Source organism: Anser cygnoides, chromosome 6 (genome assembly GCF_040182565.1).
Source record: "Anser cygnoides isolate HZ-2024a breed goose chromosome 6, Taihu_goose_T2T_genome, whole genome shotgun sequence".
In the NCBI taxonomy this organism is placed as follows: Eukaryota; Metazoa; Chordata; class Aves; order Anseriformes; family Anatidae; genus Anser; species Anser cygnoides.
The window spans coordinates 41,499,187-41,521,500 of NC_089878.1; the positions used below are offsets into that span (position 1 = coordinate 41,499,187).

Here is a 22,314-nt window from a genome sequence, read left to right on the forward strand (position 1 = left end):
TATACTTACTGGAATGTAAGTAGCTCTTCTTTGTATTCATGCATTCTCGGTGCTTATTCTCTCCTTAAATATTTTAATATGAAGGTTATTTAAAGATAGAAAAGAGAAGCTTTGGCAGAGGATTTAGCTTTCCTTGTTTACAGCAAACCCCATGAGAAATCCTTCCCAGGCACACATCCGTGCACGCACACACATACACACACGGACACAAAAATCAATGCAAAAGAGTAGAGCATTCATTAAACTGTCAAAAATGGAATAAATGCTTTTTTTTATTTAGGATCTTGTAGCTATTTTCCTAGTATTTGTGTGTCCTGAATTATGAAATGTTATAGCTTTATAATTCATATTTGACAAATTAATATTTTGAGAATGTTATGAGCTGTAATAGGGGTATTACCCTATTATAGATGCAGACAACTGCGTGACTTTTTTTCCTTCCCTGGATACAAAAACTCTCTGACAGTTTGTCACTAAAAAGATTTTTCTATAGGTGAAATACACCACTAACCATATTTCTTGGTATTTCAAAATTGAAACTAGATGAATGAGAGAAGCCTTGCAGGCACACTAACTGTAGGTACAACCTGGAAAAGACTCTGTATTCTCCGTATCCAGTTATTTTCAAATAGATTTTGTCCCATGTTATATATAATAGAGTTGTATGTGAAATCCTGAAGAAAATCAGCAGCCTGCTATGAGAGAGCTTGTAAAGCTAATACTGGCTGCCTCTAGTGGAATACATGCAAAATGAAATGCAAGTCTTTGGCTGAACCTATAGAAGCAATGGTATTTTTCTTTACTGACGTTAGTATAAATATTAGCGGGGAAGGTAATCTGTCATAAACAGTACTTCTGAATTCTCTGATAAAATCAGCTGAGTCTCTGTTTACTTGCCTTGCATCTCCATGCAAGGTGACTTGAATCATGTAGTGCTTTATCCATCAGAGCCTGTTCTATCGTTTTCAAAAGGAATAAAATCAATAGCTTAAAATGGCTCGCATCTTTAACCCAGTTTTCCTCTGTCAAAAGGTACGGCTGTACCTACGGGAGCGGTATTTTGCTCACAACAAAAGGCTGAGCATTCCAGAGCACTTTTTTTTTTCCGGAGGCGTCATTCCCAAAAGCATGCAGATGATAACTGCATCTCCTGCTGTACCTGTAACAATTTAATTGTGTAAGTCAGCCCAGTCAAGCATCCCCAGCTCATGACTGGGAGACATGAAATTCATTGTCATTATTGTCCCTGTCATTTTGGATCATTATATCCCGCTGCAGAATTTTCCTCACTCCAGTGCTTTCTTACCTCCAGGAACCAGGGATTATGGCTGAGGTTGGGGTGGGGGCAGGACTGTGAACTACATTTACCTCAGGGGAGCCACAGATTAAATTGGCTTTGCTCTCTGACTTGCTGGATTCATCTGTTTGTACGCTGTGGGTTTAAGGGTGGAAGTGATGAATATTCTAGTGAATTCTATGCCTCTTTCTTTTTTTTAATACTCGTATAAGCAAAGGATGATTTTTGTGTCCCTTAAGAAGTGAATGGGGAATAATTCTTCAGATCATCTTACCTAAAAGATTTAAGATTATTCCTGAGCAAAATGACATTATTTGCACATTGTGCCACAAACACCTTAGTATTCCCCAGTGTGCTGTGGCTTTTAGAGGGAAGACTCCGTCGAAGCATGTAACTCTGCTGTAATTTATGTGTGCGTTTTATGTGAACTTAATAGTAGGTCGTTAGTTAATATGTACTCTGTTCCATATTGTAGCCAGGATTATATGTATGTTGAGGGAAAATCGATGGTGTGGTTCCCGTGATGCTGCACCTCGTGTGAGACGCTCCATGTGCGGATGTGTTTCCGTCCCGCTGAGGAGAAGGAGCCAGCCCAGGCTCGTGGGGGGCACGGGACCTGCTCTTGCCCTGGCTTGGAGGGCCATGAGGCTGCGAGCGAGCTGTCCGCACGTGGGACAGCGCGCCGTTCAGCGCTCCTCATCCTCGTGCTGGTGGCAGCTTGTGTAGGCCAAAGGCACCGGAGCCTGTGGAGGCGGTGGGGCGGCCATAGGTGCCCCACGCCTCACGGCCACCCTGCATATGTCGGCCCAGCCCCATGGCGCACTGCAGGCCCTGTCCCCACAGTTTGGGGGTCTCCTCAACTTCCCGTTCCCTTGGAAGGTTTCTCTTGGGTCATGCAGCAGTGGTGGCTGTCTGTCCTATGAAAACAGCATGTGCATAACTAGCTAATTAGTCTGGAGTTGGTTCACGCCTAAAAAATAGCAGCTGTGGCGAGCAAAGTAGAAGTTGCCTCTAATTTAAGCTTGCCTCCAACCTAAGCTGTTACCTCGTGCAGTGCAAGCCTTAGCTGGGTCTCGCACTGTGTCGACAGGCAACACGCTGTGCTGGCATCTTGGCGTTGCTGCGGCCACACCACCATGCCAGGCAGAAGACCTGCCCTGACGGTTGTTCACTGTGACACTTCAGCACGGTTTCCACAAACTGACAGTGACAATGTTTAGTTTCATTTTAACACTGTGCTTTTACTTACACTGACACCGCAATATGATTGCAGTGACAAGTTGAAGGCTGATACAAAAGAAGTGGGAAGGAACATAGTCATAAAGCAGCAGCACAACAATTTCAAATTTTCTCTTGCCTAGTACGCCTAGATACCGTGCCTTGTTTTTGTGTGCTGATACCTTAGTTTCAATTCAAGTTTTAGCTTCTGTACCATACCATGATAGTACAGTTGAATAGATGAATGTTCTCAGGGTGGTGGTGTGTGATTTTTATTTTTAAAGCTTTTTTGGGCCTTCTGTTTTTATGTATTCCATTGCTTATATCTGTACATAAGTTGGAATGTCATGTACTTCAATTTCCTAACCTTCACTGTGATCCTGTTTTGTTTTTATCCATATATACAATTTTCTTGGTTACAGCTTTCTTTGTTCCTTTAATTTTGCCTTATGAAAATTGTGAATTTTATTTCTCTGAGCTTGTCTTGTAAAATAATGCTTATAGCCCACCTTAGGCGGTCTTTGCTGTGTGCTCTCAGGCGGTGTGTTAAGGTTTAGTAAAGGTAGCCTTCATTAATGAATGGGCATTCTGTCTCCATGCCTCTGAGGAGTGGAACCCAGAAGTTGGATGCTAATAGTTCCTTCTATTCCTCCATCACTAGTAGGATTGGGGAATTCTATTTTTTTGTGGTTTAAGTTGGTGCTAAATGGAGGAAGCAAGAACTTACTTAAATGACTGTTAGTGTAGTATTTAAAAACTCGATACAAATCTGAATTTGAATCTATTTGAATAAATTTACCTGTGCAAATGCCAAACTCAAGGCTTTCCTTTCTATTAATGCTGCTGTGGAGTTAGAGCCGACAAATGTATGCATCTTTGGTTAGATCTTCAATAATTAAAATAATGTCATATATCTTTTTTTCCTCCAGTGCAAAATACATAGCTAAATGTGTATCATCTTTCCTACTTGGTTAGGACATATTTCAGCAGCATGGATAACTAAGTGGAAAGCAGAATACAAATTATACATGATTTGTGTAAGAAGTATTAGCAGTCTGGCATGATATTGCTGTGTTAGATGTGGGTGTTGATGGAACTGATTTAACTGAGTCAGAATGCTCTTCCCTCTAAAGCAGTCCAAGAACAAATGCATGTATGCTATGTATCCTAGAAAGTCTGTTAGTTTCTGATAAATGTTTGACCTGGCTTAAGTTTCATGTGATTCAGAGTTGAGAAATAGTTTGGATCTGAGGGCATCTTTAATTACTTGACTCATGAGTCAAATTTGATGTTAACATATCAGCTTATTCTACGTAGTTTTGGTGAAAAGAACTTACTGTGTTCTTTCTGAAAGAAGTCTGGAACAATCTTTGAGTCATTCCAGCTGATTCACAATACCTAAACTTGGAAATAACTGGTTTCAGTATCTACAACAGATGTTGAGTTCCTGTTTTAATGCTTGTAATAAAACTGTTCATGTAATTAAGCACTTTCTATTTAAAAATTGGTGGATGCAAGCAGCCCTGATATCTTAGATATGTACATTGATCTATAACTATAAATCAGCCTTACGTTTAATAAGGTTTTGTCCCCTTACGTTTAGTAAGGTTTGGTAAGGTTTGTATATATAAAAAAAGAAAGAACACTTTTATGCACATAAAACATGTTATTTGATTTCATGCACTGTTTTTCTTTCCTATATGAATGCAGTTATCTCATGCAATGTTGATGTAGGAGTATAATGTATAGGAACACAAGTATACTTTTCAAATGGCTTTTAGAACATCAGTGCTTTGAGGGACAATGGACATTAATGTTTTGATGATCCAGCAATATCCCATCTTGATGTAGATGATGGTTTTTTGGGTATGTTCTAAATCCAGGGGGCTACCTTGTGAGTTGCAGGCTAAGTATTTTGTTCAAGTAAGTAGAGCTCAGTGATAACAGTAGGGGAGTAACATGCAAGCATTTAGCTTGCTATTATCCCAGAAGGTTTTTAAAAGAACAGAAAACAAATGATATCTTTATGTGGAGATACAAAGTTGTGGCTATACCGTGGTCTTAGTTCTCTCATGCAAATGCTTCTTTTAATGCCTTTTTCCTTTCTAAAGAAGCCTGGTAGGTGTTTCTATGGGAAGATGTGTCCTCTTGAGAAAGTTCATCAAGATTGTCATGTAACTTCTTGCATGGCTAATTTCCAACTCTACATTAAGCTCGATGTCCACAGCAATAACTAGATATGCCTAAATAGAAAAGACTAAATTGAGAAAAGGTGAGAAGGCTTTCATGTCCCTTGCAGGGACTAGCCTGTTCCTTAAACCAAGAAGTTTGGTTTCTACTGGAACAGCATAGTTGCAGTATGTCTTTTCACAAAACGTGTTTGGGGCAGTTGTTGCAGTGTCTGTGTGTGTTGTTACATCAGTAATTGTCATGCAGCAGCTGTATTCAATAACAAAGTGTTGGTTCTTAGCTTAAAAAAGTTAGTATGAATATAATGTTACTGGTAGGATTAACAGAGGTTCCAGCCTCTCAGTCACTGGCTACTGAGTGTTTATTTTCAACTGAATAGAGTTGCATAGGAGAGAGCAGGAGCTGATATAAAAGTAATAGGTGTCAGAGTGACACAGTACAGAATATACCAGAACTACCGGAATGCCTTATTAATATGGTGGTTTTCACACAATACGACTGAATCAGTCATAGACAAATTTCTACAGTCTGTGGGCTTTGTTACCACTACTGGCTGTGGTTCAGCATTGATAAAAATAAAATTGAATGTACACTATGTGCACTCTGTAGGAGGATTCTTTCAGTGCCAACGGAAGCATTGTCTGTTCTTATTTGAAGAAATGCAGCCTTTGCTACGAAGGAATGAAAATAGAAATTTCCTAAATTACTGAAAAATTATAAACCAAATGGCATCACTGATCTTAAAATTATGTGGAACACATTGACAAAATGTCTTCAGGCACTAAATGTCTTCAATAGCATGCCTTCTAAGAATAAGGTGTTTTCCTTTTTAAGAGGGATTTGGTGTCACTTTAATGAAAGCAATTAGGCCAGAGTATTGGTAACAGCAACGTTGGCTACCCTTAGCAAAAATTGTGATAAGTTCAGTTTTGTTATACAATGAGCAGATGACAACAGTAAATAATGAGAGGTGGTTCTTTCAGTTTTTCCTAGTAGAAGTAATTCAGTGGATTTAAGCACGCTCTTATTTTTGAGCGATACCTTGGGAGGAGTTACGAAGAAAACTCGGCATGTTCCAGCAGTTGGCTCTTAGACGTTTGTTCCAAAGCTGCTGAGGTATGGCTGCCATTTGCATCACCTTGAGATGCATCCAGCTGACCACAACTGGCAGGAATACAACAAAGTACCTATAAAATGAGCCCTCGAGCAGCAGCACTGAGACAGCGCTTACCTGTCTGGGACAGGGTGTTTGCAAACATCTGTTGGTGGTGCATCTTGTAATTATAAATTGACTGTATCGCCCTTAGGTTAGTTATGAGGTCTTCAGCAGCTAACTTACTGTGGGAAAGAATCCCAAATTAATTGGCTGTAGCTGTTCTGTTATTGTAAAGCAACTTCTTGTTTTATCGCAACGTTTGGAAGAAACCCATGGTTTAACAAAAGGGTGAGCAAGGGGAATTATTTGTTTTCCATTTTGCTTTGGAGCACCAGTGACTGATGTGAAGGACAACGGATGCAAAGCCATCTTAAGTAGATAATACAGAACCTTGCACAGGAGCCTTTGGTTACCTTGCCGTTTATCATACAACTACACCTTGAGTTTCCTGGTCACTTTCTGAACGTGGTAGAAGCTCTAGTGTCAAGAAAACTTTCTCCAGAACAGGCATGTAAAGCTAAGCTTAGAGGCTTTTATCTTAGTTCTGGAGGACCTGAATCTTTGGCATGTAACTAAAAAATAAAAATAAAAAAAAATAAAGTTAAAAAAAAAATGATTGGGATGCAGAATTTTTGCTTTTCTTTTTGTCCTCTCTCTAGCTCTTTCTCTCTAGAGTGATAAGGATCGTTGAAGTACCAGAACACATTCCAGCCCGTTTGGAATTGGGAATGCTTACTATTTCAAACCTAGCTATTTTCAGTCATGCTAGTTTACTTTAATCAGTGAGAAATTTTTTGTCAACAATGACTGGTACTATAGTGAGAACTAATCTGGCTACAATACCTTTACGATTTTATGATAGCTGCTTTGCATGGAGGAACAGCAACCACTTCAGATTTCAAGAAAAAGATAACTGTATAGGAAGTACAGGGTTTTAATGTCATTGCTTGGGGGGAAAATGTGTGCATGTGAGTTGAAGGGCCCTTAAAAAAAAAAAAAGACCAAAAACCCTTCAAAACAACAAAAGAAAATCTTGCTGAGTAGAAAAGCTATTGTACTGTGACCCCATCTTACCGAACTGAGGTATTGTTCTCCACAGATGATATATTTTTGAGCTGGTTAAGTCACTCCTCATTCCTTTCAAATCTAGACCCCCATAGATCTCTGCTTGTACCCTGAAATACTCCAGGACTCTGCACCATAGGTTACCTCGGTCTGAAGCCAGCTGGTTTTTCTAGATGCATAGTTAATCAGGAACTGGTTATTTCTCAGTCCTCTTCCTGCAAATACATTACATTGGCACTCAGAGTTCCTTTTGGACAGCTGAGAATTGAATAATAGCAAGGGGGTTCTTGCATCAGAATAATGATGAGGGGAAAATGGATGAGGAGCATGCAAATGCTGCCTTGAAGAGTGGTCCAAATTGTGCAATGCACTGAGCATAATCTCCTTAGCTCGCTCTGATGCTGAGAATAAGGAGTTGGGCAAAACGCTGCGTAACTCCTAGATTTTAGGCTTAACAAGCAATTATGAATTATTAATTGCTTGTTCTTTTTTTGAAATTACACCTGTTTTCACATCACTTATTCTGCTGACTGGCTTCTCCAGATTGCTTTTGGTCTGGACAAACAAGTTGTGGAACTGTGAAGAGGCAAGCTTGCAGAACTTGAACAGTAAGACTTGCCACGGACAAAACTACTACGAGCTGTTGCTGTAGCTTGTGCTGCTGTGGGGCCAATCTACGCCCTGCAGCACCCTGAGGAAAACCTGTTTGTATCAGCTACCAGGTTAGGTACCGATGGCAAGAACAAATCGATGAAGGTTCAGAAAGTAACCGAGGAAGCCTTCTTGGTCCTAAGTCCCTTCTAAAATAAAAGAATAAATTCTGCTGCATGAAACAGGTCCTTCAGGGTTTCATTCGTACATAGATGGCACTCTTCTTCTAGGGTAGTGTTTCTGTTGAGCTGGATTTCTTGCTCTGCGCTGCCTAGAGCTGCAGCATCCCATAGGCCAGGCAGCCCCCCAAATCAAGCACCAGAGTGAAGGGGGATGTTTCCAGATCACTGCACTTCTGAAAGCCTTTGACCCTGGGGTAGAAGAGTTTTCTGGGTGTGCTGTGTTCTGCTGTACTATAAAAGCAGCTACTGTAATGCAGCTTGTTGCTGTTCTTTGTCTTCTTTCCATCTAGTGCTCTGCTCCCTTTGTGTATGAGTGTACATTCTCCACCCTTCGTTAAAACGCAAAGTTTTGAGAGACCTCGTAAGGTCACTTCATTCTTTCCCTGACACTGCTGCAGCATAAATGTTGATGCATTTGTTTAATGATTTGCCTGCCACTTCTGACAGATGGTTGTTTAGTCTTATACATCTGCTGTGATGGAGCATCTGCAACTTTTCTTGACATCTCGCTAAGCTGTTTTGCTGTTCTTTTCTGCAGTTTATTCTGGGCATTGTTTGCGGCGCTGAATTGGAGTTACTGTTTGTTTCTTCATCGGTGCTTTATCATATTACTGTTTCTGTTCACTTCGCGTAACTTTTCTTGTGATTGAAGACTGGTGGTGCTGTACTGTCTGAGCTGGGTTAGAATGAGAACTTTGGAGAGGGGAGGTGGCACCTTCGAGGCCATTGATCCCATCTTTATAACTTTGCCCTTTTAGTTACAAACAGATTATTTGCACGGTGGTTCAAGATGCACAGGCAGAATCAGAAGGACCAAACTTTGCATAAACCATTTGTACTAAACATTTGGAATGCTGGCAACATAAATCAACAACAATATCTATTACAAATTCATCACTTTACCAGTATTATCTTTGATAGAACTGGTCCAAACATGTGGGTAAGTGAACCGTATCTCAGGAAGCTTAGCCCTTCTGTAAATTAATTATTCAGGACACACAGAACCTGGCCCCTTTAATGTATAGTAATTCTTTCTAGCCAGCATCCTGGACTTTAACTTCAGTGGCAATAATAAATAGGAAAAGTCTCAGGTGAAGCCAGTATTTTAAAGTAATTAATCATCTTCCCCTCACGATCCCTCCGCCTCACTCTTGGTTTTCTTTAACGAGGAAATTTCAGTAATAAATCTTTAATGATATATGTTAAGAATCGTTCATTAGTTCTTGTCTGCTTTTTTCTTTTTGATTCTATGTTGTATGTTGGGAAGTTAAAATGCATATGAAACTCTAAGTTATAGAAAACTAACTTAGCGCAATCTGAAAGACTGTTTCTTGGGTTTTGCATGTAGTCTGGTGCAACTTCCAACGGGAATTGTTGATTAATAGTAGTGGGACTGTCAAACAAATACTTCGGTACGGCACCAGAATTACAGCATGATCACACACAAAAGGGTAAAAAGGGATTTGTCTGCTCCTAAATTGGGGGTGAAAGTACTAATTCTCAGTCTGAAAACATGCGGGGGGGCAGGATGTTAAATGGTCCCCGCTGCTGGCAGTGCCTGTGGGGGAGAAAGGCGAGGGCTGTGCTGCCTGTGCCGCAGTCGGGTGCTCCAGCTCAGCACAGAGGATGTATCTGTAAATAATTCTCGTTAGGCGCGAGCAGCCATCACGACTATTCGATGTGACAGGGACAGATGTGACAGATCGGTTCTGACACACTTCCACGCCACCAGTCCGTGGCTGGAGGTGACTCGTGTCCTTCCCCCGGTCCCGTCCCCGCTGCAGGACAGCACAACGACGCGCGGATGAACCTCGCCATCGCCCTCACTGCTGCCAGGTACGGCGCTGCCACCGCCAATTACGCTGAAGTGCTGCGCTTGCTCAAGACGACGGACCCGGGCAGCGGGAAGGAGCGCGTGTGCGGGGCACGCTGCAGGGACGTCCTCACAGGTGTGTGTCTTGCACGCTGCTGGCGGAGGCGTGGCACCAAAGGCGGCGCGGTGCCCGGCGGGGTGCCGCGTGGCTCGGCGGGCGCTGCGCACCCTTGGTGCTGCGCGGCTGGTGAACACGACGGCGCTCTCCAGCAGACTTTATTGTGCTTTAGCTGAATAGGAAAGTGCGCTCTTAAGGGAGCGTGCTTCTCGTTAAAGAAACAGAAGTAATAAACCAAAGAGGAATGGGAAACGCTGTTGGTAAATATCAATGAACTGACAAAGGAGCCATCTTCCCAGAGTGCAGTGGCATAGCATTAGTGTCAATCATCTTGAACTTCTGTCAGATTTTTCACTCAAATCCTAGTGTTTTGGCAGGGTAGACTGAGCTTTACATCCAAACCCTTCTGTCAAGCAAAGATGATATTGTAAAATGCTGTGTTGTACAGTAATAATACCATTTACTGAGTCTATGGGTTGAGACTGAAATCTCTCGTTTGGGAGGCAGATTTCAGCTCAACTTCTACCCTATCTCCTACCCTGCCTTTGCAGATAAAATAGAATTTTACTGCAAAAGGTTTTCTTTCAAATCTGGTATTAAATAAAAACTTTTAATTTTCTAAAAAACAATTCCAGCTGTTCAGACAGACAATATACTTTACAGTAGGTTAGGTTCATAGGCAGATTAATAATACAGAGTGTCAGTGGGCAGGAAAACAAATGGTGCACATGATTGATGCTGTTTTCTTTCACAGGGCAGGAATTTGATGTCAAAGCCAAATGTGTTATCAATGCTACAGGACCTTTCACAGACTCTGTGCGCAAAATGGATGATCAAGAAGTACCAAACATCTGTCAGCCAAGTGCAGGCGTGCATATTGTGATGCCTGGTTATTACAGGTAACGATATTCAAAACCTAACCCATTTGTAACAATCTCTGCTGGTGTCTGTAATAAACAAGCTTGTGGAGACAGTTGTGGTTTTTATGGTAGACTGGAATGCTTTTTTTTCTCCTTTCTTTTTTGCTTTAAGAGAAGATTCTGGTACTATGCCTATTAAAATACCAATTTTATCTAGTCAAAAAAGACTGAAGTCTTACAGTTTGTTAGTTGAAGCTTACTAGGGCAGACCTGCTGCTGAAGCAGAAGGACATTTGGGCAGAGTATATGCCACAGACTCGTGAAAGGAGGCTTTTCTAATAATGGGTGAGTTGAGCATACTGACTGCTCGTTTACCACCCCCCTCAGAAAACAGAAGGTGTATAAAGCCTTCCAGAGAGGTTGCCACCTTCTTGCAAAATTTTCTTTCCTATTATTATCAGACTCTCTAGGCAATGTAATCTGTAAACAGTACCTCTGCTGTTACACTCTGCCACTGGTATTAGTCTATATCAACTCCACTCATAGTAAATAAGAATGCAGCACGTATGCAGTATAGTGTGCAGTACAAAGTAACATTAAACTGTACATGGGTGCCTGCCCTCCCACGGTTGTTTTGGTGAAAAGGACCTGTATTCCTCCACTGACACTGTTACAGAAGAGGTTCCTGTGGCACTCAGTGCCACACAAGCCTTTTCAGGTGGAGCTCAAATAATACCTTTGGTTCCTGAAGTCATTAGTATCCTATTGGAAACTTACACTTAGAGACTTGCACCAATTATGTTGATACAGTGCACTTAAAATGATGCCTTCCATATGATCGTTGCCCTCCTCTGTGAATATCAAATTAGATTTCCAGTGTACAAAATATTGTTGCCCAAGCTGTACCAATAGGACACAACAATATACTATAACGTTGAGGCATTTTTGGCCTTGTATATAATAATTCTGGCAGTGTTTTTTGTCTTTGCACATGAAAACCAGGAAATGACCTGATGGTTGCTTTAAAGCACTAGCAGTGACAATAAACAGCTTGTAATCCTAGCTTCTTCATATACTATGACAAGCACATGTACAGTTATATGCTTTTAGTGTAGGGCCACAAAGTCAGTTTTTAAACTTTGAATCACTTTGTAGGTTCAAAGTCAAAGATTGCTTGGTATGCATGAGAGCTCTAATTTATGTATTTTGTAATTACCTAATAATTGTAATTAGTAATGTAGAGAATTCTTGTTCTCCTTGTTCCCCTGTGTATGTCAGCATGTGGGCATTACTTTTCTTGTAAAATAGTATCTGCCCACATACTGCCTCCGCAGTACAGCTGATGAAACAAAACTGTACAGAACTTCCTTTAAGTGGGGTAGCTTAATCCAAGGAACTGTACTAATACTAAATAGAAGATACTCATGGTATTTAATCTCATTTGTATCACGTCTATATTCATGCTTGCCTTTGTCATAAATGTTTTATAGAATTTTGTCCTGAACTTGCACAAATTATATAACAGTTTTTTATATCTAAACTCAGTTAAGATTTTGTAAAATTAATGCTAACATTAATGCATTAACCTCCTGTAGGATTCCTGCTCATTTGATCTTCATCAATAGTCCCAGTATTCTCCTCATTGTTTTAGTGTACACATCTATTCTAGTAGCTGCAACAACTTTCTTTCACTCACTGTTTAAGTGTTTTATCTGCCAAAATGAAAGAGGATTCTGGCTACTTTTGTTTAGATTGGCACATGTAGGGCAGGAGGTCTATGTATGCAGTATTCCCTCTCACCCAAAAAGTTTCAGGTATTTTCAGTCTTTCTTAAATTATTATCTGCTTCACACTTTAGGTTCCAAATAAATTTGTCTACTAAACTTCAGATCTACTTTATTGAAATTCACCTGTTTTCTATTTAATTAGATTTGTGGTGTCTTGGTCAAATACTTCCACTAGAAATCTTTCATGCTTCTGTTCTGCTCTTTAAAATGCCATATTCTACCATCCAGAATTGCTTACTGACTTCAAGCTCAAAAGTTCAACTTTGTCCTTCATTTAATTAGTTTTAACTAATCTAGTAGTCTGTCTTACATTCTTATACTGAAGTGTACTTTAATAATCTCTTCTCAAGATTTCTTCATTTGTCATGTACTCTGCATATTGTCCAATAAAACTGTTGTTCTTTTTGAAAACGAAGCTTATATAAAGTAGCCATGCTCCAAACTCCTTCAATTGTTTTAAATCAACTGTTTAACTATTACTATTGCTGTATCATTGTTCACAAAGGGCTGAGTATTTTGATGCTTGGTCTGCTGTAAGAGATGCTTCAGATCTGCCTGCATTATACTCCTAGGCAGTGTCTATTTGCCACTATTGCTCTATATAAAGGTATTGCTTTCTGTTTCATCTTAGAGTGTACAGTCGTAATATTAGTAATCTTAGTGGTCTTTAAAGAGCACTAGAGAAATGTTACAGTAGGTGATGTTGTTATAGCTTGTACCACATGGTCACATCAATTCCATAACTGTAAGAGTGTAAAAATGTGTAGTTTCAGAAGTATTCCTAGTATACAGCAGCATGATTCTGGAACAGGCAGTTTGTGGGATCTTTTTCTGGTGGCTCATCGGTTATTTATATCAGATGGAATACACATAGCAAAGGGAGACAGATATCTTACCAGGGTAGCTGGTAGCCATTAGATCAGTAAATGAATTGGCGTATGGAAGACTGCTTCATCCTTTCTCATCGTTTGCTGTGTTACCCAATTGTAAATACTTCAGTCCATAGGTGTTATGGTGAAACTTATTTTTAAGTCTTTTCTTGTTTCGCTTTCATGGTTCTTACTTAAATCATATTTAAAAAAAAATCATACTTTTGAAAATGTCTGAAGCTATCTGAATATTCTGATACTGTATATTAAACCTCTAGCTTCCTGTCTCTAAATCAATAGCTTTTTCATTTTAAAAAGTAATCATTTGTCTGACGTGATTTACCTTTCACAAATCTGTGTTGACTTCCCCTATTAAATTGTACTTTTCCAACTGTATGCCTAAGCTGTCTATAAATATCATCTAAAAAATGTTCTAATATACATGCTATATATGAAATTTTCAGCTTCTTCTAGCCTTTCCAGATATTGAAAACTTACCTTCAGTAATCAGTTTAGATTTCCTAAAAATGAAATATTCAAAGATTCAGCTTGTAGCTCTCTTAAATAGGTAATTCATATCCAACTGGGTCTCTGTCTACCTTCAGCTTATTGTGTTAGTAGTTATTGAGTCCATTGAATTATTCCCCACTGGTGGTCCTTGTCACTTAGATATACTTCCTATATCATCCTTCCACTATCAGGAGTAGGTGCAAAACCTGAAGATTGCTAAAACTGCAGATGTTTTTACAAGGACTTCCAGCACCTGGAATCAAAATCAGCATCTTTCCTTTAAACAAAAACAAATAGAAAAAAGGGCAGCTTGAATATTCTCCTATATAGAAACTACTTTTGAAGTGTTCATAGATGCCTTTTGTTTCCTGAAGTATAAGCAGTGCTATATAAGTGATGAAGATGACTTTCTTCATACATGTGGATTTTTTGTGTTATACCAGAAAACATTGATACATAAGTTAATTTCCTGCACAAAGAACTGTTGTCTTTCATTTTACTGAACTGTTCTGTAGCATTGGTGCAAATGAGTGAAAAATCTCTGAATACTAGCATCCAATTAGTCATTACGGAGGTGGTATCTTTTGCCTTTTTTCCACTCCAACCATGGTTCCTACTTCAGGAATGCTATAGTGACAGCTAGAGCTGGAAGTATTTGGAAGTATTTCTTGCTCTGAATCCCTTGTGAGTCTGGGCTTCAGTTCCTGGTTGGTAAACTCAGAATGTAGAATCATAAGTTTACTGTTTTAATGTACTTGTAATTCCTATGACTTCTTTTTACTAATGTTGCCCTCCTACACCAACCTTTATTGCAGATACAGGTTATAAAAATCATGGGGTTTTGTATGTTGTCTTCTCCCTAAATAGGTGACAAAAATTAATCAATAAATTGGGTTACTAATATTTGGTCTTAAACTTTTCTTGTTGCACACTTAGACCCATTGAAACAGAGCCAGAGTTCTGTTCTTCTTCCATTTTAATGCACGCACTGTTTCAGCCTTAGCTTTCCTCTGTGGCGTTATATGTTGCTGCCTTTTTTTATTACTTATTTTAAAAGTAGTTATTCATTCCATAATATGAGTTTCAAGTAAATGCTATTTTGAAGTTTCTAAATCCTTGTATTTGAAGGTGGAGTAGCAAGATTTTCAAGAATGATTGCATATGGGAGATGCCAAAGGCCTGATTGCTCTAAGCATGTGGCCTGCTAATTGCCTTAGGAAATCAGATTCCAGTGATCACATTAAAGGGCCTTATTTCTCACGTCTTCTGGGATTATCTCTTAAAGTTGGGTCACAGTGACATACATGATCTGATTGGCTTTTTTAGTCTTTTGATCCAAGAGCAAAGATAATGTTCTAATACTTAAAGGTGTACAAGAACAGATCTCTGGTGATGCCTGACTTGTTCTGAATCATGTCCCTTCTTTATTTCAGCCCTGATAACATGGGTCTGCTTGACCCAGCCACAAGCGACGGTAGAGTGATTTTCTTCCTGCCGTGGGAGAAGATGACTATTGCAGGGACCACGGACAGCCCAACCGATGTTACGCCCCATCCCATACCAACAGAAGAAGATATAAACTTTATTTTGAATGAAGTGCGCAACTACCTTAGTGTCGATGTTGAAGGTAGGGCTTTGAGTTGTGGGTTTTCAGTGGGAGGGATGGATCTGCAGTACTTCAGTTTGAGTCAGTGCTGTCTGTCTAAAGCTTTGGTTCTTGTGCATCTAGTTCTGGTGGGACTTAAGTGTCATCTTGATCTGTTTCAGAGCTATCAATGAGGCTTTTCCAGATACACTTGCTCTTCTTGGACTATTTAAATAGAAAACAGTCTATCTGAACATTCAGATTTCACATACCTTTCATCTAACTGGCAGTAGCTGTCCAGCTGTGCAGTCAAGTCATTCTCGCCTTTTAGTGTGGCAGATGCAAAGTTCTGTTGATGTGGGTCAGTCCAGTCATACATCAATACAAGTGCATTGAATTAATATGCTTTTCTTGAAAGAAAAGCTGTTCTGACTTTGTCTTGTGTCTTTGTCTTTATCTCCATTTTGTAGGCATCTTTTCTTAATAGCTCTTAATGACATGATAAATATCTAATAGTTTTTCAGTTGTAGGAGGGGGAAGTATAATGGGCAGAAATGGGAATTTTTAAAAAAATTCAGTTGGTGATGGTGGTTCACCTCAGTAGCTGAGCTGAGAGCATGTTCGTTGTAAGATGCCGGTTCATTTGGATGCAGAGTGCTTGTTTAAAGGTGAGAGGCTTCTTTACTTTGTAGTGAGACTTTCTATAACAGATCTGTGAAAGCATTTGTGCTCCTGTATTCCTGTTGTAATAGCAGCACTAAAAAAAAACAACTGAAAAACACTATTTTTTAGGAATACTGCAATATTTTAGATTTAGGAAATTTGCTATCCAGCAATTGGAAATGTTAGAGTACATGATTCCTGAAATGGATATCTGGTGGCTCTGTACTTTACAAAATTCACAAAAACAGTCTTCAGGAAATGTACCTTTAGGTTTCTTAAGCAGAAGCAGGTGTAAGAGTGGTAGGCCAGACAGGTAGCTGGTAACATTAAGACTGAGTAAGGCAGAAATTTTGCAAGATATTTTACAGAAGTGCATTATGAAGTGTTTCATTTTTTTGAATGGAACCTACCTAGGTGCATGCTGTTTTTCACATATGCAATTAGCAGTGTTTATAGATTGCCTGTTATTGAATTAACAACTGTGCTGGCCATATCAACTCACTGCAGACCTGCCTTTTTGCTGCCAGAGACAGTGCCAGGGTTATCAACTTACACAGGCTTGGATGTGTTCCAACTGTTTAATTATAGTGTCACGCATGCTGCTTTTTCTAGTTTCATTAGTTTATAAATGTAATATGGTATCTTATTTCTGTGATTAACACTTCATTTTGGCAGGTTAAACATGCTGGCAGAGCACCATTGATTTCTGAAATCTATTTTGTGTTCTTTGGGGGATATTTTTACACCCTGTTACCGATCTTTTTTTTTATTATTATTTAATTATCAGTTATTTGAAAGTTTCTTTCAGAAATGTTCTGGAGCTTTAATATAAAGTAAATTGTTCAATTTTTTACATTGTAAATTTGATTTACATTTAATTCCATTAAATTATTGGTTCTATGCTTTTATTTTTATGTATACATATATTTTAAAAAAAGTTACTTTCAGAGGCTAGATTATTTTCCTAAAACCGTTAAGTACTCTTTAACCACTTGTTGCCTTCAGGTTTTGTTCCTCCAAGTTCTCCGAAAAGTCAGGTTTGGCTTTAGGGATTGTAACTTGTAACTGGCAGGAAGCAGAGGGATATGATTGAGAAGGGCAGGCTGTAACTGGCCATTTAGTCAGGTTGCTTGTGAAGAGCGAAAGTGGCTGAGACAATAAGGTTGGGAAGGCAGGACTGGAAGAGGTGGCTGAGAGAGGACAGCAAGGGCTTCTAGACGGTTTGTGGCAAGTTAGCTGGGCCATTTGGGGCTGCTGTGCAGTAGCAAATGTCAAAGGTCTGGGTGAGGCAGAAGCTTAGGGGACGTGCTATAGCCTACCAGGTGCATGTGTGCAATTGGACTTCTGACAGAGGCTCCGAATAAAAGATCACCTATCAAGAGGAAAATCTGGGAAAAAAAACTCACATGCTGTAGAAAAAGCTTTAAAGTCCTAAAAGCAAGTGTTATGCCCGTGTGGAATGAACTTCATTTTGGTTTCTAAAATGCAACGTAAGGACTATTCTGTTAACAAAAGCTAGGACAAGATATGGTGATAAGGTGGGGTTAGGCTGGGTTGGGTTTGGTATGGTGAACTGATGGGAGAATTTGACAGTTGAATGTCTTGGCTGATCAGTTCCCAGAATTTCCCTGTTCAGGTGAATTTTTAATCAGTGTGAAAAATGAACCTCTCTCTGACTTTGATTAGAGTCTGATAATGGTGTTGATACAGATTGGTGCAGTCCTTAGGAAAGTAATACAAATCTGTTCATGACTGATTTTGGCTGATCTTTCCTCTGGACAGTGAGAAGAGGAGACGTGTTGGCAGCGTGGAGTGGCATTCGTCCTCTGGTCACAGACCCCAACTCCAAAGACACTCAGTCGATATCCCGAAATCACGTTGTTACTGTTAGTGACAGTGGCCTTGTCACAATAGCAGGTACTTGAAGATCATTTCAAGTATGGCTTTGGGCTTCCCCACTGTATTTTATGCAAAACTCTGTTCCAACAGGGTAATCCTTTGCATTCCTACGATTAGGTAGTGATCTATCAGTGGCAGTGTGACTCGCTTGTTAGAATGAGTCTGGTAAGAATAATGTGGTATGCAAAATGTACATTCCAACTTCATGGTTTTCTTTGCTTTCCCTAAATAAAGAAGCAAATATGTGATTATAGGTGGGAAGTGGACAACCTACCGTGCCATGGCACAGGATACCATTGATGCTGCTATTCAGGCCCATGATCTGAATGCAGGTTCCAGTAAGACTATTGGGCTGCAGCTACAAGGGGCTGAGGACTGGAGTCCCACTCTCTACATTAGGTTGGTACAGGACTACGGGCTTGAAAGTGAGGTGAGTCCTTGTTATTGTTTATGCTCTGATACTTCTGTGTTAGAGGGTTTTGTCTTTTCACTAGACACAATACCTGCACAGTGTGTACTATGTGTCATAGTACATACTGTGTGTCTTAAGTCTCTTAAAACCAATAAGAGCTTTTCATCTGCCTAGGACAAGGATAGTTTTTTAAAGCAATAAAAAAAAAAAATAATAAAACCACCACACACATACAAAAACCCACCTACTAATTGCTCGTCTTTTCTCTTAAACTGTCAAACACCATTTTTCTTTCCCTTCCTCTTAATCTTCACTTTATTCTGGTTTAAAATATTATGACACACTAGTGTTTATCTTCCTTAAGCCCAATAAAATCTATACTTTACATGTGGTCAGACTGTAGCAAAAGTGTTGAAGTATTGCTAGTCATTTATATTGATACCTATGTATTAGTATTAGTGCTGGTTTTATCCATTAAGAGCATTAGCTGTTTCCTCCCACATGATCAAAATCTAATACTCTCTACAGCCTCTTTGTTATTAGTGATGAGAGAATTGACAAGAAAAAAATGCTTATTTGATGTGCTTTCAAAAGCATAATGAATTTTTCGACTCCACAGGTGGCTCAGCATCTAGCTTCTACGTATGGTGACAAGGCTTTTGAGGTAGCCAAAATAGCCCAAGTTACAGGAAGGAGATGGCCTATTGTTGGAAAACGCCTTGTGTCTGAATTTCCTTATATTGAAGCTGAGGTATGTAAGAAAAACTACCTAATACTCTGAGTGCTTTCTTGGGACACAAGCAGGTTCTACTACAGGTCCATCTCACTCTGAAAAGCACCTTCATAAGTCCTTTCCTTTAAGGTCCAGATTTTGTTTTCATTTTTTTTCACTTCCCCTGAGCATGCTTAATTTGATTTTGTGTGTGTGTGTGTGTATATATATATATATACACACACACATATTTTATATATATATATATGATTAAATATATTGCATATTACATTATATATTTATATTTAATATATGCTCATCTGTGTTTTTTCCCCCTTGTCTTACTATTTAAGGTCATCTATGGTGTAAAAGAATATGCCCGCACTGCTGTGGATATGATTTCCAGACGGACTCGCTTGGCCTTCCTGAATGTGCAGGCTGCTGAGGAAGCTCTACCAAGAATTGTAGATATAATGGGCAAAGAACTTAACTGGAGTGAACAGAAAAAAAAGGTACAAAGGGCCTTTTTCATCTAAAAGTCTTATTTTTTTCTTCAGTAGTTTCCATGTTGACAGTCTAAATTAGTTGAATAGAAAACTTCAATGATGCTTTCTTCCTGAGAGAATGATTCACTTGGTGTATTTCATTTTAAAGTCTTTATAAAAATAGCTGTGAAATGAATTGGTATTGGCCAAGGGGTGGAGAGAAAGTGAAGATCTGTATCCTGTTGTTTTTCTAAAAATGAAGCGGTCTTGGTGTTACTATCCTATTCATGTTGAAATACTGTGAGTGACACTTCTCAACAGGCCCATCTTAGAAGAGAATTTTGCAATCCGTATCACTCCTTTTTGTCTGCTGTGTCTTTTGAAAAGTGATGATACCGAGTTTGCTACCATTCTTTGGTCTAAATTATTTTTAAGGCCACTGTTTGCTTCCTTTGCCCTAGTGTTTCAGTGCTTGAACATACCGTGGGACCAGCTCATCTCATTTTACTTGCCATGCTGATAACGTGGCTGTCTATTTGAGATAGCCTTTGTGTGCCTGCTCTGTAGTTAATGAGCTTAATTCAGATGTCTTACCTTAAATGAAGGCACCTGATATGCATGCATTGAGTTGCACCCTACATCCCTACTTAAAATTCCATAAACCATCAAAATCTGTCTCCAAGCCTAGATGTAGACATCCTGTTGGTTTGGGGCTGAAGGGTAACTTGCATGTTTATATTGAAGTATGTAAGATCAGGAGACCAACTAAACTATACCAGACTTTCTTCAAGTCTCTGCTAGATGAAGCAGCTTATATTCGTGTGCCTAGGAGTCTTTCACTGTTACTGCAGCCATTACTCAGTATGCTTACATTTGTTTGTAATCTGTGCTGTGGCTTTCCATGTTGATGCTCTTTGTGGCAGATGCTTGTACTGTTATCTTAGAACAGTGTTTGGTGTACCCATAGCTGTAGAAAAGAACCATACTCTACAGTACTTCATATGTATGAGATATAATTTATTTTTAAACCTGGCTACAGAAGATCTTGCATGGAACTCTCAGATAACAGATAAATTTTATTACCGTGAAAAACGGTTTGAAACAAAGAACATGCCTCATGTTGAGACTCGTGATTTTTGAAAGATAAGTGAAATATTGCGATATCAACTGTGTTAAATGGCATTTTGTTGGCCTCATCTGCAAGTACCGTTCTTAATGAATTAAATAGGTACTCCATATGTGACTGAAGGCATGCTATGATCCTAAAAGCATTTACACAGTAATTAGAAGCCTTTATTAGGCTTGATACCTCTTTGAAAGACTAAAAGGTGACTAAGATGAACTTGTTTTAATACTTTTCAGCTACCATCTGCTTAATTGTTAGACCTTAGGTAAACTCTTGCTACGTGGAAAGAGCAAATAAAGTACTAAGTTTAAAAAAAAATAACTGTAGGAACTTACTATTCCTCAGATATAAAGACAGTTTTTTCCTATTTGTCACAGGAAGAACTTGAAGCTGCTAAAAAATTTCTGTATTATGAAATGGGCTACAAAGTAAAATCAGATCAATTAACAGACAGCTCTGAAATCACTCTAGTGCCTTCAGATATTGAAAGGTAAGTAAAATAAGAGTTCCCTATGTTGCTAGGAGTTAATACCATTGAACATAGTTTTCCCCCCACTGATAATCCTTATCTTGCAGGTACAAGAAGCGATTCCATATGTTTGACAAGGACAAGAAAGGTTTTATTACTATACTGGATGTGCAGCGTGTCTTGGAGGTAAAGTTTCCTTGTGTTCTTTTGGTTTCCTCCTTAAGCCTCATACCTATGTTGCAGTGTGGCGTAAGTCATACTGAGCAATGCAATTGACACTTCTGTGTTTTTTTTTTTGACTAGAGCATCAGTGTGCAAATTGATGAAAAAACACTTCATGATATTCTAAATGAAGTAGACCTGAACAAAAATGGACAGGTTGAGCTCATTGAGTTTTTGCAGGTAGGTATTTCTTTGAAAAAAGTCGTAGATTTAACAAAGGCATAGGTATTTTTCCCCTCTGTTCTGAAGAGCTGGGTTGGAGAGGAGGTAAATGATGCTTGGGTAACATGGTAGTATTGATGCCGTTTGCCAGATTGCAAGACAAAGTGACACACAGCCATTTTCAGGCAACTTTAAAATCCTTGTATTTTATTCCTGTGCGAAACAATTAGACCCAAAGAACAGGTCCAATTTTCAAAGTATACCACAATACAGATCTGATTTTTGTTTTTAATACAAAAATGATATTTAAGTATATTGAAAGTAAGACAGTTGTCTATCAGAAGGGATGTTGTGGTTATGCACACTGATGTTTAGCTAAGCCTGTTAAGATGATTAAAGTATTCAAAATAGCTTAGAAAGTACTAAAGAATGAGTTTGTGGTTAAAGTACATCCAGTCCATATTATTCCATTTCAGCTCCTGGATTGATAAAACAATACCTTCCTTTGCATGAAAGATATTACATTGACAACCTGTACATCTGCTTTTTGCAGGGATTTAAAATAAGAAAATTAAAGGTGCTACTGAAATGTTTGTTCATCCAGCTCCTCTAGCATATGCAGGATGCCAGTTAGCTTTGTTTTTGTAGAGTTTTTCTTGGTGTGGTATTTCAAGTGACTGCCATGTCTTTCCTACATGGTGGCAATGATGAATGCCGAACATGAGATAAATTAATGCTGGGGATTTTGGTCAATGTCAGCCCTTTCTTCACTGTGTCAAGTTAAACAAACAAGATCAAGGCAAAGGAAATGGTAATTGTCTCTCTTGAGATGAGCTGTAGATAAGACGAGCATTGTTGAATCT

At 39.1% G+C, this 22,314-nt stretch overlaps 1 protein-coding gene across 5 annotated transcripts in view; it reads left to right on the forward strand.

Moving 5' to 3' along the window:
* GPD2 (glycerol-3-phosphate dehydrogenase 2) overlaps positions 1 to 22,314 on the forward strand; it is a 60,464-nt gene that overhangs the window by 31,830 nt on the left and 6,320 nt on the right. For 4 of the 5 annotated variants that reach the window (XM_013193657.3, XM_066999037.1, XM_066999035.1 and 1 more), the window contains exons 7-16: positions 9,544 to 9,708; positions 10,445 to 10,589; positions 15,150 to 15,343; positions 17,747 to 17,881; positions 18,118 to 18,293; positions 18,895 to 19,026; positions 19,341 to 19,499; positions 20,976 to 21,088; positions 21,175 to 21,253; positions 21,371 to 21,469. In XM_013193657.3, the coding sequence (XP_013049111.1) occupies positions 9,544 to 9,708; positions 10,445 to 10,589; positions 15,150 to 15,343; positions 17,747 to 17,881; positions 18,118 to 18,293; positions 18,895 to 19,026; positions 19,341 to 19,499; positions 20,976 to 21,088; positions 21,175 to 21,253; positions 21,371 to 21,469 (1,397 nt within the window). Of the gene's footprint in view, positions 1 to 9,543; positions 9,709 to 10,444; positions 10,590 to 15,149; positions 15,344 to 17,746; positions 17,882 to 18,117; positions 18,294 to 18,894; positions 19,027 to 19,340; positions 19,500 to 20,973; positions 21,089 to 21,174; positions 21,254 to 21,370; positions 21,470 to 22,314 lie in introns of those variants that run through there. The other variant, XR_010832152.1, reaches the window with a different exon arrangement.